The sequence below is a fragment of the Calliphora vicina genome, chromosome 1 (assembly GCF_958450345.1).
Source record: "Calliphora vicina chromosome 1, idCalVici1.1, whole genome shotgun sequence".
NCBI classification, from domain to species: domain Eukaryota; kingdom Metazoa; phylum Arthropoda; class Insecta; order Diptera; family Calliphoridae; genus Calliphora; species Calliphora vicina.
The window spans coordinates 115,236,297-115,250,446 of NC_088780.1; the positions used below are offsets into that span (position 1 = coordinate 115,236,297).

Sequence of the window (14,150 nt, forward strand, 5' to 3'; positions counted from 1 at the left end):
GAATGGATTTATTTATCTCACACATTCCACAAATACTCATATATTCACATATGTATATGGAGACGAACGTACACTTAAATAATTCGTTTGCTTTATTAACATGAACATTATGGTGGCCCCGTTTGTATGGAGGGAAAATATGGTGTCGAAGTTGCCTACTAAGCTTAATCAAAATTGTTACTTGGCTGAGTACTTGGTGAGCTGGATCAAATGATAAAAGAGACCTTTTTTTTGATATCATATGAAAGGTCTTTGAAACTATTTCCAATAATTAGTTACAATTAATACATTATGATCGCATAGGTTAGGTATTCAGACAGCCGTCCAAAACCTTTCGTCTCGTACAGCTCACTTGTGTCTATTAATTATTCCTATTGTGGTCGATTGTTCCCTTTTTGTTATGATCACATACATTTAATAAAACGGTCTCTTCTGTTTTACGAAATTCAATCTATTTCGATTTTTACATTTACATTTACATTTTTCGAATCTATTTAGTTGTTATGCTTCATTTATGATTAACATTTTTAATGATTTTGTTTAATTTTATGTAATAATTGTAGAAAAGACTTTATAGATATTTTAGATAAAAATTGTTTGTCTTGAATATGCAGATCGTTAAGAAAATAGGTTTGAAAAAATTCAAATAAGATCCTAGCTAGGCTGACTTTCAAAAAAAAAGGGAAAATCCGCTACGGTAGAATTTCACAACGTTTATAATTTAATGAATTTAAAAAGCATTATTTTAAATACTTATCTGTTCGAATATTTTTTGTTATAGCAAGTGCCTTTAGTGCCTTTTATTATTGGAAGACCTTCTACACGATACCAATATTTCATTTCATAAATTTTCTTTCAGATAAATATGAAAAAATCAAAAGAACACCAGAACAAAAATTTTGAGAAACGGTATCTTAAGATGAGTTAAACATTTATTTGGGTTGGGAAGATGCACAATTTTTTTGGGGCCACCCTAATGAACTTTCCTTAATACAGCCGTATACTTCCTGTGTATGTGTGTGTGGATATAAAGTATAAACGTACGCGCTAGAAACAGCAGCATTAAAGCGAATATATTCGGTTGCATACTTATAGGGTTTAGTTAATTTTTGTACTGACAAGTGCCGTTTCGTTTCATGTTTTTTTTTGTTCCTCGACAACATCTTAATTTTGAAAATTCTCAATCTTAAGCTGCCATTGTATTTTATAGGTTTTCAGGCAGTCTTTAAATGTAATTATTTCGTATTTTGCAACCAAAGAAGAGGATTTATTAAATCAACTTAATCAACTACAGCAGCTAGAGTGGAATTAATGTTTAGGAGTGTATTTGGTTGTTTAAATCTTAAATATGCACGAATATAATTATTTGTGCCATAAAATTGTAGATGAAATTTCTTTTAAGTGGAAATTTATAATCATGATTTAATTTAAGGATTTATTGTTACAATTTCAAAATTATGATGTAATCAAAGTGAAATGATTTAATGATGGGAAATAATTATTTAAAAATAAATTGCTAGATATGAAATTTGTAATGGTGTTAAGAGTAAAGTAGAGTGTTCTTGTTCTAGTAAGAGGGCAATTATTATTTATTTATATTTTAGGAAGTTAATGCAGCCTTAAAAAGGATTTGTTGTGGCAATTGGATTCAAAGCTTAAAGTAATAAATAAAGAGTTCCACAGAGCACCACATCCGCACTCGTGATGAATGAAACCATATATGAGTTTGTCTTTCCATATTAAACATTGAGAAATATTCATGTAACTTCCATCTGTCTGTCGTCTGTGAAAAACCCATTTATGTCGGAAATAGAAAATCATTAATGAGATATACATAAATATATAGAAGATTTATCGTTGTCTTGACATTGATCTCTGATATTTTATTGTGCTTGCCTTTTTAAAATTCCCACAATAACTGGTGTTTTCGGTCCGCGATTTTAGAACATTTTCATGAAAGTTTCTGTAATACTTCACAATGTATGCAATTATACTAAAATGTTTATTACATTTAAATTAAAACTTTAGCTTAAAATTTCAGATTAATATCATCTTTAAATCTAATTAAATAATTTCGTACTTTAAACTCTTTTTAACAAGCTAAATAAGTTTAATGTTGCTAGACTATTAAATTTATATATAAAATTTTAAAGACGTTTCGTGTCGACACAAACAAACTCAATCCCCTCTTAGAACCGCCAAAAGAAACTACAAAATTAAATTTATATTTTAAAGGCACAACTTGTTTTGTTTTTTTTTTGTTTCTTATTAAATTTTAAATATTTATGTACATTGTACAGTATAAGATTCAAAGGCGAACAAAAAAGAAAATAATTTGAAAAGTGTTTTACAGGACAATAACCACTTAAAACTTTGTTAAGACCAAACAGAAGAGAACAACGGAATACACACATATAAACACGAGCACCCGTACAAACAAAAGACTAGAGACAACAATGACTAGGAAAAATTGTTGGTAAGAAACCTCTACAGTCTTCTTTCAACTATTAACCCGAAATGAAAAGTGTTGGCTGGCTAGCTGACTATTACATAGCAAAACGACAGCCGAATGAATGTGTTGCCTCATCATCACAATCACAACAACTACTACATACAACAGCAACAACAACATTACAAGGCCAACACTTTAAGATGAAGAAAATGATGATGGCTGTTCTATCTACCTATTCTGAAGCACCTACAAAATTCATGAATGCGTAAAATATTCGTATAATCACAGTGTAATATATGGAGAAACAAAAAATAATTCTCGTAATAACTAAGAAACATTAAAAAGTGAGAAAGGTAGATATAACATAGGCGTCCTTCAAATGTGTTCAAGGGTGGGAATATGGATAATTATGTTTTACTTTTTATGTCTATATGTCTAATGTGTGTTGAATATATGGCGATTACTTAGTTCAAAAAATTATTATTGTAGAAAAGTAAAATCTATGGGGAAATTAAGTTTTAGGCTCAGAAATTATATAGCTTTATAAAGTTGATAAGTAAACTGTAATATACATTGAGTTTTGAAATTAGTGAAAATGACATATTGGCAATTCCACGAGGATTTGAATTTCAAGATGATTTGAATACGAGAAAACTGTAAATTGTTACTACGTGTAGTTACTTAGAGCTGGAGCTGCTAAACGGGGAATCCCGTTCCCGAAAATCCCGGTGTTTTTTGGATTTCCTAAATCCCGGAGCCCGGGATTTTTTAATTTTAAATCACGGGGTTTTCGGGTTTTTCCAAATCCCGTTTTTCATAAATAAATAGGGGAAATTGTCATTTTTGTGTGATTTTTTTATGAATTATGAACAAAATGAATATATTTCAATTGCTAAAAGGCTAAAAGACAAGGTTCTGTTTTATACCAGTGTGTACATTAGAGTTCGTTTGTGACCAGGTCACTTCATTTGTTTTTCGGGTATCATAATTTTTCTGAAGAATTTTTCGTAAATAAAAATAATAGTGTCCATTTTATTGGAAAATTTTCACTCCTTGTGGTGGTTCAAAAACCTTCAGAAAAATGATGATACCCGCAAATCAAATTTTTGAAATTAACTCTAATTTAGATACTTTATTGTTATTTCTTCTTATATAATGTACTTATACAAGTATTTTATGCTTTTTAGTACCTAAAAAAATTAATTGTTAAATAAAAAATTTACTTTCAATTGTGAAGACATAATTATGTACGTTTCTTTCTTATAATTTTCGGGATTTTAGATTTTTGAAAATCCCGAAACCCCGGATCGGGGTTTACCAAATTTCGAACCCCGAGATTTTCAAAACCCAGTCCCGATTAGCATCTCTACTTAGAGCTTATTTTAAGGGCAAAAATAATAGTTTAAACAGACAATATTTATTTTTTTAATTTAATTAGTATGTTTAGGCTAATATGGCGGCAAAAACTAATCTCCCAATTAGCATGTAGTATGAAATGAATTTGACAATGATGGTTTCTTTGCTATTACTTATCACCTTGTTTTTTGAAACCGAATATACATATATTTTCTATTTATTTTTTTAGTTTTTGTATAGATATATTTACAGAATATATATTGTTTTACTATAACTGAAACATCTGTCACGAACGATATTAAATTTTATTTATTACAAAATCATCCAAAGATTGTTTTTATTTAAATATGATGGATTGTAAAGTATTTGGTTTAGTGTAAAAAATTAAAAGAAAACATAACGTCTCTCACAATTCCCAAATTTTCGCATATTTCTACATGAACCTCAAAATTACTTCCGTTTTAGATTACCCTTATTCCGCTCCATATTTTGGACAACAATGTTTCGAAAGTTCACAAAAGTCACGTACGATAACATTGAATTGCGAAAAATAAGTTTTCTATAGAAATAAATCACGCGGCCTTATAGCTCTTATATAGCCCACTTCCAAAAATCACTCACGAAAATAATTTATAGAAATTTTAAACGAAAAATGTTTTTGCTCATTTACTCAGTGTAGGGTATTATGTTTTTAAATTATACAACGTACATGTTCAATTTTATTATTCCGTTTTAAAGATAAAGATATTCCCAAATATTAATTCACTTTGAAGTGTTATACATAAGAGTTTCTATTTTCCAGTAGCTCAAACGACAGTTCTTGGAGTACCAAATTGATAGACACATATTTAAAAAATCAATATCTCTAAAATTCTTAAAAAAATATATATAATAATATCTTAAACCTATTACATGATTGTGCAAACTTTCAAGGTGAACACTCTTTTAAATAAGTTATGCGTTATGAGCTAAAATACCTAGTTTCTCATAAAAAAAAACATTTGAATAATCTAACAATTACAAAATGACACACAGTAGGTCCGATTTCAAAATGAACGGTAAACGCTATATATCTTAAAAACTACTGATCCGAGTGAAACAATTTGCGTGTGATCCACTCAAAATTAACTTTGAATCCACAATGAATGAAAAATAAATGAAGTACAGGTTGTTAAAGTAGAGCAATATCTTATAATATCTCGATTTTAGACCCATGGTTTCTTGGGCAAACCTTCTTCCTAGAATTTGTCGTAGATTACGCTTTTGACAACCGCTTGGTGATTTTTTTCGTACATAAAAATTGACCCACCACGTTTTGTCTTCTTTCGAGAAAGTGTCTAGGTTTGAGTGCAGAAAGTAAGCTGCATTAGTGATCGAAAGAGCTATCGTATCGAATAACGAAAAATTAATACTATATTGAAATTATAATAAAGTATACTAAAATTCTTGCAAATAAGAAAATAACAATAAATTTTACTCGATATCGAATGAGGTAATTTGGTATTTTTGATGGACCACAAATAAAACTTAATGAAAGATTTCATACATTCAGCGAATGATTTAGAAGCAGTAGCTTAGCAGTCATTTGTTGCGGTTGTAAAGAATTTCTTAGGGAATCGGAAACCTGGAAATTACGAGGTACGCTATCTGCACAGTAATTTATTTTTAATTTAATTTTAAGTTTCCTAAAAATCTTGAACCGTTTATGTATGTACAATATTTTGAAATTTTAAATGTTCAAGAAGTCATATTTTTAAACCACAAATGGTCTGGAGATTTAACATATACTTATAATAAATGTGGTAAATATTATAGAATTCAGAGATGTGAAGTCTAATTACTGTTCACTTTTAGATGAATCATCCCATTTGGAATACTGGAACATGACGTAGAAGAATATACATATTTGTTTAAGGCAGTTTACGTAAAAAAATAAATTATATAAGAATTTATGCAATATTATAATTGCAAACACTTTCTTCTTTTTAACCCTTTCCCCCCTACACCACTGCCACATCAATAACAATGGCACTGTGAACAACACGTTATATTTTTCTAGCAAAGTAACCGTGACTTAAACAGCTTAAATATGAGGAAAACAAAAAGGCACAACTTAGAAAGGTGCAAGGAAACAACGTACAAGCAAAACAACAAAAATAAACCTAAAAGGTGGTAAAATAAAGTCCACCTGTCTTGTCTTGTCTGTCCTAATGTCTATCTCTATCTTTCCATCCATTTGCTTAAGATGACTGGCTGACTGTTCCTGGTTAATATTATTTGAATGGATGTGTGTTTGTGTGCGTGTCTAACTCCTGACTGACTGTCAAGTATACGCAATGACCTGTTAATGTTACAAAAATGTTTTACAATTTACGAAAACAATGTTACACCACTTGATTATGATTACCGTGACATGAGAGCAAAAGGAAATACTGGCTTTAGCCGAAGACTGTTCATGGTGTGAAACGTATCCGCTTGACAAACAGAACACTAAAAATGGAGTAAGAGTGAAACTGATGTTAAAAGGATGGCAATAATGTAAAAGTTTTATTTGTTTTTTAAATTTAAGAAAATTAATGATTTGTGTGACAACATAAAATTAAAAAAAAAAAAACATTTTTTAACAGCCCCAATGTCACAGGGTACTTCAATTGTTTGGAAAGTTTATGATTTAAAAATTTGAATTTAAACAAGGTTTTGCCCCTTTCGCCCACAAACAACCAACGTTAGCAATTAAAGCAGCATAAATGTAACAGTGACAGTATCTTGTATTGTTTGTTGAGTGTAAAATATTGTCAAACGTTAATAACGTAAAAAGTGTAGTAAACCATAATTAAACTTTTTTATTTCCTTTCAACCTTGTTGTATTCTTTGAACTGTCGAAAAAAAAAACTTATTTAACTTGTATTTAAGTGTCTTTTTAATTGTGTTTATTGTCTTAAATTGACGTGCATAAGAATTTCAAGCATTGAAAAGGGATTTATATGTTTATTTTGCACTCGCACAGTTATCAGTGGTGAAGAATTAAAAAAAAATACAAATAATATTTTTCAAAATGTCGGCCATTGTCCATGAATTTCGAAGTAACAATTATGATTTCTTTTTAACTAAAGTATGAATGTTAGGCCAGCTAGTTCCCCTGCAAAGTAAAATCATATTTTCAATCATGCGCAATTAAAATGAATTCTGGTTAATTTCATAATATTACTAGTATTTCGAAATAGTTGCTTAAATCACAACAATCTGTATCGTGTAGCTTGTAATAAATATACTTTATGTTTATTTCTAAACACCCAGTGAATATTGTGTTAATGTATTTTGAATTTTAAACATCAAAAACCAAATAAGTAATCTTAAGGAAAGCAGTATTAGATTTTCTAGAAACAAAAAGTAAATTAGTTAAGGCCCAACTATAATATGCATAAGCTAGCTTAAGTTAATGTCAAAACCGAACGAAAAGACTGTCAAATGCTTAAGAAAATCCGAAGAAACTTTTAGGTGGCCATAATGTGCATTCAAAACAATTTAGCCCCTTTTGCACATTTATGTGCAACACGTAATTAAAAAAATACATATTTCTTATTATTTTATGAAAATAAATTAATTTTCTTCATCCTTTTCAATTTTTCTTTATTTTCTTTGTATACAATAAACAAACTTACGGAATGTGCGACCAGCTTCGCTCTATGCTTAAGCAAATAAAATTTGACGAAACTTGACGAAACTCTCTTAAGTACATTACAGCTTGTCAGATACGTTTTATATGTATTCGAACAGTTGCTTAAGCTGACTTAAACTAGTGTATGCATATTATAGTTGGGCCTTTAATATTTTTTGCAAAAACTGTAAATTTGACAATACGGCCATTAAGAACAATCAATAGCATTCTCAATATCTGGCAATTTTAGAAACATATGTATAAAATAAAAGTGAATTCAATTTTTATATGAAAATTTTCAACAACAAGCTTACACTATTGTATTTTAATTAGGAAAGTGCGATTAATCAATTATTCGATTATTCAAACATTTTTGTTATTCATATACAGAATTAATTGAATAGTTATGACGTTGATTTCTCAAAGCAAATTTAGAAATTTTAATAATTTTAGTTTGTTTTTTTTCCTTATAATTTTTCTGAACAAACATATTCAATGAGTATGAATATTATTCATATTTGTAAAATCAAAATTCAAATTAATAGATTAATCGTTTTTTCCTGGCCCTAAATTTAAGACAATAATACACTCGATACAAAGATTCAAGGAATTTTGTGAATTGAAAAATTTTTTGCTTGAACACTTAATAATCGCTTTTATTTGAAAATGTCCCACAGTACTTGGTGACATAAAAAAAACACTGACTTTAATTTACTCCTTCACAGTTTATAATAGCTATTGTTGTTGTTCCTTCGTTAATGTTGCAAAGGTTTATTATTACATTTGGGCAATTTACAATTTTCTTTTGCTTTCCATCAATTTATCATTAAGTTGCCTGTAGTCCCATTTGTATACTGCTATAGTAATATTCACCTTTTAGTGTTATCATTTAATGACTATTCATTTACTGTCCAGAAATAAATGAACAGTCATACTAAATAAGTAAAATATATTTCTTGTAGAGTTTTAAATAAATGTATGTATAAAGTTTTCATACAATATATATGATACCAATTAACTACAAATATTTCGTTTCGCTTAATTCTTGGATATTTTTCTCTTTTTTTAACTTACCCACAACCTGCATAGCGCCAAAAGCGGTAGCTGTAGAAAATAATGGTGCGTCTGCAGTCACTTCACATGAGAAATTGCCGGATAAACCAAAACCCACATTGCGTATTAACACTTGTGTCGCATTCGAATTGCTGACCTAAGGGTAGAAAAATAAAAAGACGTATGTAAATGTATGTATATTTGTTAATATAATGGTAGTATGTGCTGCTGGTTTAATGAGTTGAATGCTAAAATAATGTAAATTGGTAAAATTAAAGATCTAGGATTTAATAGAAGTACAAATAATAGAATTTATTAGTATTATTGACATCCACCTGTAAATGTGACTTTGAAAAACAGACTAAGGCCGGGTAACTTATCAAAATTTTAAACATAATTAAGGCATAATCAAAGTTTAAATATATTTTTTCTTACAAAAAAACATGTTTAAACATTGATAACTATGTTTAAAATTTTGATAAGTTACCCAGCCTAAGTAATTTTAAGGCATATACTTGATATTTTCATAATCATACGCCATGAGGAACGAAAATTGAGAAAAAAGACTTGAGATTTATCTCTGCGAAATTTTTGAGTTAACGAGAGATTTATCATTGAATAAAGGTTTGAACAAACGAAATAGAAATATTTAGAGAAAATATGGTATTAGGGAGAAATTTTTTTTGGCTTCAATAAATACCTAAATATAAAGACTTTTTCAAGCGTTTAAGCTTAATATTTATCTTTCAATATTTAAATAGAACATATTAAATTTGCTTACCCTATTCATAGGAATGCTTTTATTCCGTAATCTAGGTAATGACTCAAAAAATATATTTAAACATTGTTAAATATAATGTGGGTCTATGTGGCTAAGGATACAAAAATCATTTGGTGCATAATTATATAGAGAATGTAAGCATTACATTTAAATAAGAGCAAATAAATCCTGAAAATTTAATTGACAACAAGACATCTTAAATTGAGAACAATTACTAAATAAAGATTCAAAACAGAAATAAATACTTTTAAATTGGAACTTTAGGCGAGTGCAGAAAAAATCAAGTCTGTGTTTTCATATAAATATGAAAATATTTAATGAAATTTTATGCCAGTATTTTTAAAACTCGTAAAAGCTGACTGCTCTGCTGTGAGATAGAAATTTCTCTGTATTCACAAATTCTTTTATGCTAAAAATATATTTCGATTTATAGACATTTTTGATCTGACAATATTTATCTATAGGTACATTTATGAACTAGCACTATATTTATCATTGGACAAATTTTTGTGGAACGGAGACATTTCTGTTCGCATACAATTTTGCGCTATCGAGAGATTTAAACTTAAAGAAAAAACAGAAAGCTAACTAAATTTTTTTTTTTCAGTTTATTATTTAAAAGTGTGTATTATGCATCTACTTCCATCCAAATATTTATGGACACCTATATATGAAATTGCATCCATTAAAGTGCTAGAGAAATGCAAACTCAAATTTAGAATATGTCTAGTTCCCAGATTTATTCGAATAATATGTTCCGCCATCAAATCATTTGCAGGCGAATATTTACTTAAGAAAATTTGGTTTAAAAGACTTCTGAATTTATATGCGTTTTGTTTCGTACAAATTTTCAAGCAAGATGGTTAAAATGTTTTCATTTAATAAAAAATATATTAATTTGATATAAAAGTTTATCCCAATATTTTCCTATAAATGGTAGTTTTTATTATTATTCTATCTTCTTCTTTATAAAGCTTCCTGAATAATTCGAATATAAATATTTTTTAAAAAAAGTCAAAAAAGTTTTTGATCAGGGAAAAAATGTCGAAACATTTTTTTTCAAATATTGAAGAAATAATTATCTAAACTATTTGGGGCACATTTTGCTAATATCAACAGGTAATAAGTTACAAGAATGAGAAAAAAAACACCCGCTTGGCCAAATTATCCCCCTCTAATACAGAGAGTTCTTGTTGTGTCTGAATTACTATACAGTAGAACTAATTTTGGTGCAAATTCCATCCCGATCGGTAGACATAGATTTCAAAAGTTGGTTCACTTGACATGAAATTCCCCATAACTAAAAATACTTCTTTAAGAATCCTCATGTTTTAGTGATTACTTTAACAGCCTTCAGAAATGTTTGAACATAAGTCCAAACTTAATATTGCATTTTCATCAGCTTCATGATCTATAGATTATTTTAATAGTTTTAAAAACTTTTCGAATTTTCGAAAATAATATTGCATTGTCATGAGGTATTGCATGAATGTCGAATTTTAGTCTACTCGGGCAACCAGAACTGGTACAAAATTCAGATACAAATGTACCTAAACAAACCAAAATAAAAAAATAAATGCTTCTAATTAATAAAAAAAAGATGCTAGATAAAGCAACTTTTATTGCTAAATGGAAATGTAATCGCTAGATCTTAACAGAAATTGGTTTAATTGGCAAAGTTGACCAAATAAAATGAGTGTTTATCATAAACTCTTTATTAACCCCTTGTTGACCAACTCATAGATTTTTGTTTAAATTTTATTAATATATTGATTAGTTTTGTAACTTTTATAACATTTTCTATTTTATAGTATTTTACGAAACACTATTTGTTTATAATTACAACATAAATAAACGCCACAATGAGAACATGAAATAATTCACCGTTATTCTGGGTAAGCGAGTTTGCCAATAGGCAAAAAAAATATATTATTAAAAAGAAAATAGTGTACTTCAAAGTACTTTTGGGCAAAAAGGGTCAAAATAGGTTTTGTTTTCATTTTGTAAGCTTATTATTGTAATAGTACTATAAGTACCGTCGGTCGACTAAGAGTTAAGATGCGCAACACATAATGGGACAAACTAAAAATATTTGTATACAAACTCAAATTTTACAACTTTTTCATAAATTTTAACAAACATTATTAATTTTTATTCATTAATTTCTTATAATCAAGTAATTTAAGCATTTCAAATTCGGGTTATATTTCAAATGCCACCTTCTATCTTACAGTTTTTGATCAGGGAAAAAACAATAACGGACAAAATTTTATTATTTATATTCGTTAATTAAATAATTATATAATAGATGTACATACACATTCCATAAAATCGTGATTTTGATCTAATTTTGCCATCTTTAAACGGCAAATATAGCAACAGCGATTTGAGATTCTATTTACAGTAACTTTTAAAATTGCGTAAGAATTTTTATTACTATTAACCGTATGGAGCAAGAGAGGAGTGACTTCTCTGTATTTTAAATTGTAAACCGGTGAGTAACTTCTAGGAATATGTCAGACTAATGTAATTTCCTACCATTTTTCATTCATTTAAATTCATACAAATTGCAATATTACCTTGTATACAGCAATTGTAAAAGATAAAATTGTACAATTCTACTCAAATTTTAACAACTTTAAGAGCTTAATATAAATATGTACGGGTATGCATGATATTGGCCAATATGCCAAAGTATTTATCATTTTATATACTGCCAAATACTTCGTTTATATAACGAAAAGCTATAACAACAAATAATATATTTTTATTGCAACGACTATTTGTAGAGAACGTTTTATTTTTCGTTACAGGAATTAAGACAAGGTAGTATTGGTTGGCTTGTTTTGTTTTTCACTTTTTTTTTGCAATCGCTTTAATTGTTATTGTTATTTGGTGTTTCGTAATGCCAATGTCAGCAACTCTGGTGTTCCCTTTCACGTGTATTGAAAAAAATGGAAAATTTTATCCTTTACAGTTACGCTAAATGACTGAATAACGGTAAATATGTTTGTATGGTTATAAAAATCTATAGTACATATTGTACGAGTATGTTTGTAAATAAATACAGTTGGGAGGAAAACTAAAGCATATTTGCTTAAGAATTTACAAAATATTTAAATAACTGCGGGTACTTAAATTTACGTTTCGTTGAAACTAATAATGAGCCCAATAACTTATTTATTTAGACATTTTGTTTTATATTTTTTTAACAATTCTCCTTGATGTACCACACAGTACGAATTTTTCTACAATTTTGTTCCACAAACCAATTTACATTGCATGCAGATTATTGCAAAAGTTTTTCTTTATAGTGGTATTTTTCATACATTTTACATCTTTTCATCTATTCGTTTAACTTTTTTTTAGAAATCTTAAAAAAACGTAACGTAATGGGTATTGGTGCCAATGTCACAGTAGTGGGAGAGGACTCTGTTCTGTTTTTTTTTCTTTTTTGTTGCACCGCAACTAAAAATTCTAGAAATTTGCATGTGTCTGACTTTGTAGAAGTATTTCCTTGTATTTTTTGCCAATATTTTTCAATTGACTTAAAAAAACAAGATTGTATGCATTTTTAATTTATTTTAGTGTAGTTTTTAAAAGAGTTTAAATATTTTTTCTCCTCTGTTTTGTGGTTTTGTGACCAATTTTTTTTTTTAATATTTTTAAAAGCTTTGCAGACTTAAAAAAAAAACATTTGTGGTAGAAGAGATTATTTTGCATTATATTCAGATACTTTCTTTTATCCTTTCATAAGTTAGTAAATTAAAAAAGTTTTTAAAATCAAATTGATATTTTTAGTTATGTAGAATTTGGGGATAAAAAATTAAATGTTGTTGGTATGGACTGACCATTAATTGTCACCGCTTAGGTTTGTACAATAATTAATTTAATTTTATTGCATGCAGTCTCCCAACTAATACTTTAATGCAAATTATTTTTTACTTTATTGACTAAAGCATGAAAATTATACTTAAATTTTGCACAAAAATATTATGAAAGATTGCGAAGCGATCCAGAACACATTAAAGAACCTGCCATATTATTCAACCAGAAATTCTGGTAACTTAATTCGAGTCACATATGAAGAAAATCAAACATTCTGGAGAAATTGACTAAAAATAGTTTGGAAAATTTTTCATCATAATACACAAAAAACACACTTTTTCAATTTTTCAAAAAATAAAGTTTCGACGATTTTAAAATTTCTTTTTGAGTTAAATGTAATTTCTATCCACAATGCTGTATTTAATACTTTCAAATTCGAAATATGATGTGAAATACTTAAGAATATATCTCTAGGTTATGAAACAATATTTAGCTTAAAATATTTTAATACCCATATGATTTTGGTATCAAACAAAATAAAAGCTTCCATTTGACACTAAATTTGATGGCATACTTCATACTTTGCGGTATTTGACTGAAATTCAAGTGCATTTGTATACAAATGCTGATGAGCTGGACATAAACAAATTTTTTTATTCATAATATAAATTTCATTATCACGGGTTTTTTTAAAAAAAGTAAGGAAATACATACAGGTAGGCCTCCATTTACGCGGTTTGTTGGGACCAAAAAAATAGCGTGTAAATCAAATTCGCGTAAAACGAGGTTCTAATTTAGAACGAAATGCTTTTGTGGGGCCAATAATTTTTTATTTCGCGTAAAACAATATATCAGTCACATAACAAAAAAGAAATTGGGACCTAAAAATCGCGTAAAAAAACTCAACTAAAAAAATTATTTCTTATCAAAAATTAAGAAAAAAATATCAATTAAAAAAACAAAATATTCTAATACATAAAAGAGATCAAAACATAACAAAAAATTCATAAAAAATTCATAAA

General features: G+C 28.1%; 1 protein-coding gene across 1 annotated transcript in view; it reads right to left on the minus strand.

The window, feature by feature from the left end:
* The window catches only part of LOC135952301 (uncharacterized), a 155,856-nt gene that overhangs the window by 81,867 nt on the left and 59,839 nt on the right, over positions 1 to 14,150 (minus strand). The window contains exon 3 of the mRNA XM_065502178.1: positions 8,541 to 8,676. Within this exon, the coding sequence (XP_065358250.1) occupies positions 8,541 to 8,676 (136 nt within the window). The remainder of the gene's footprint in view (positions 1 to 8,540; positions 8,677 to 14,150) is intronic.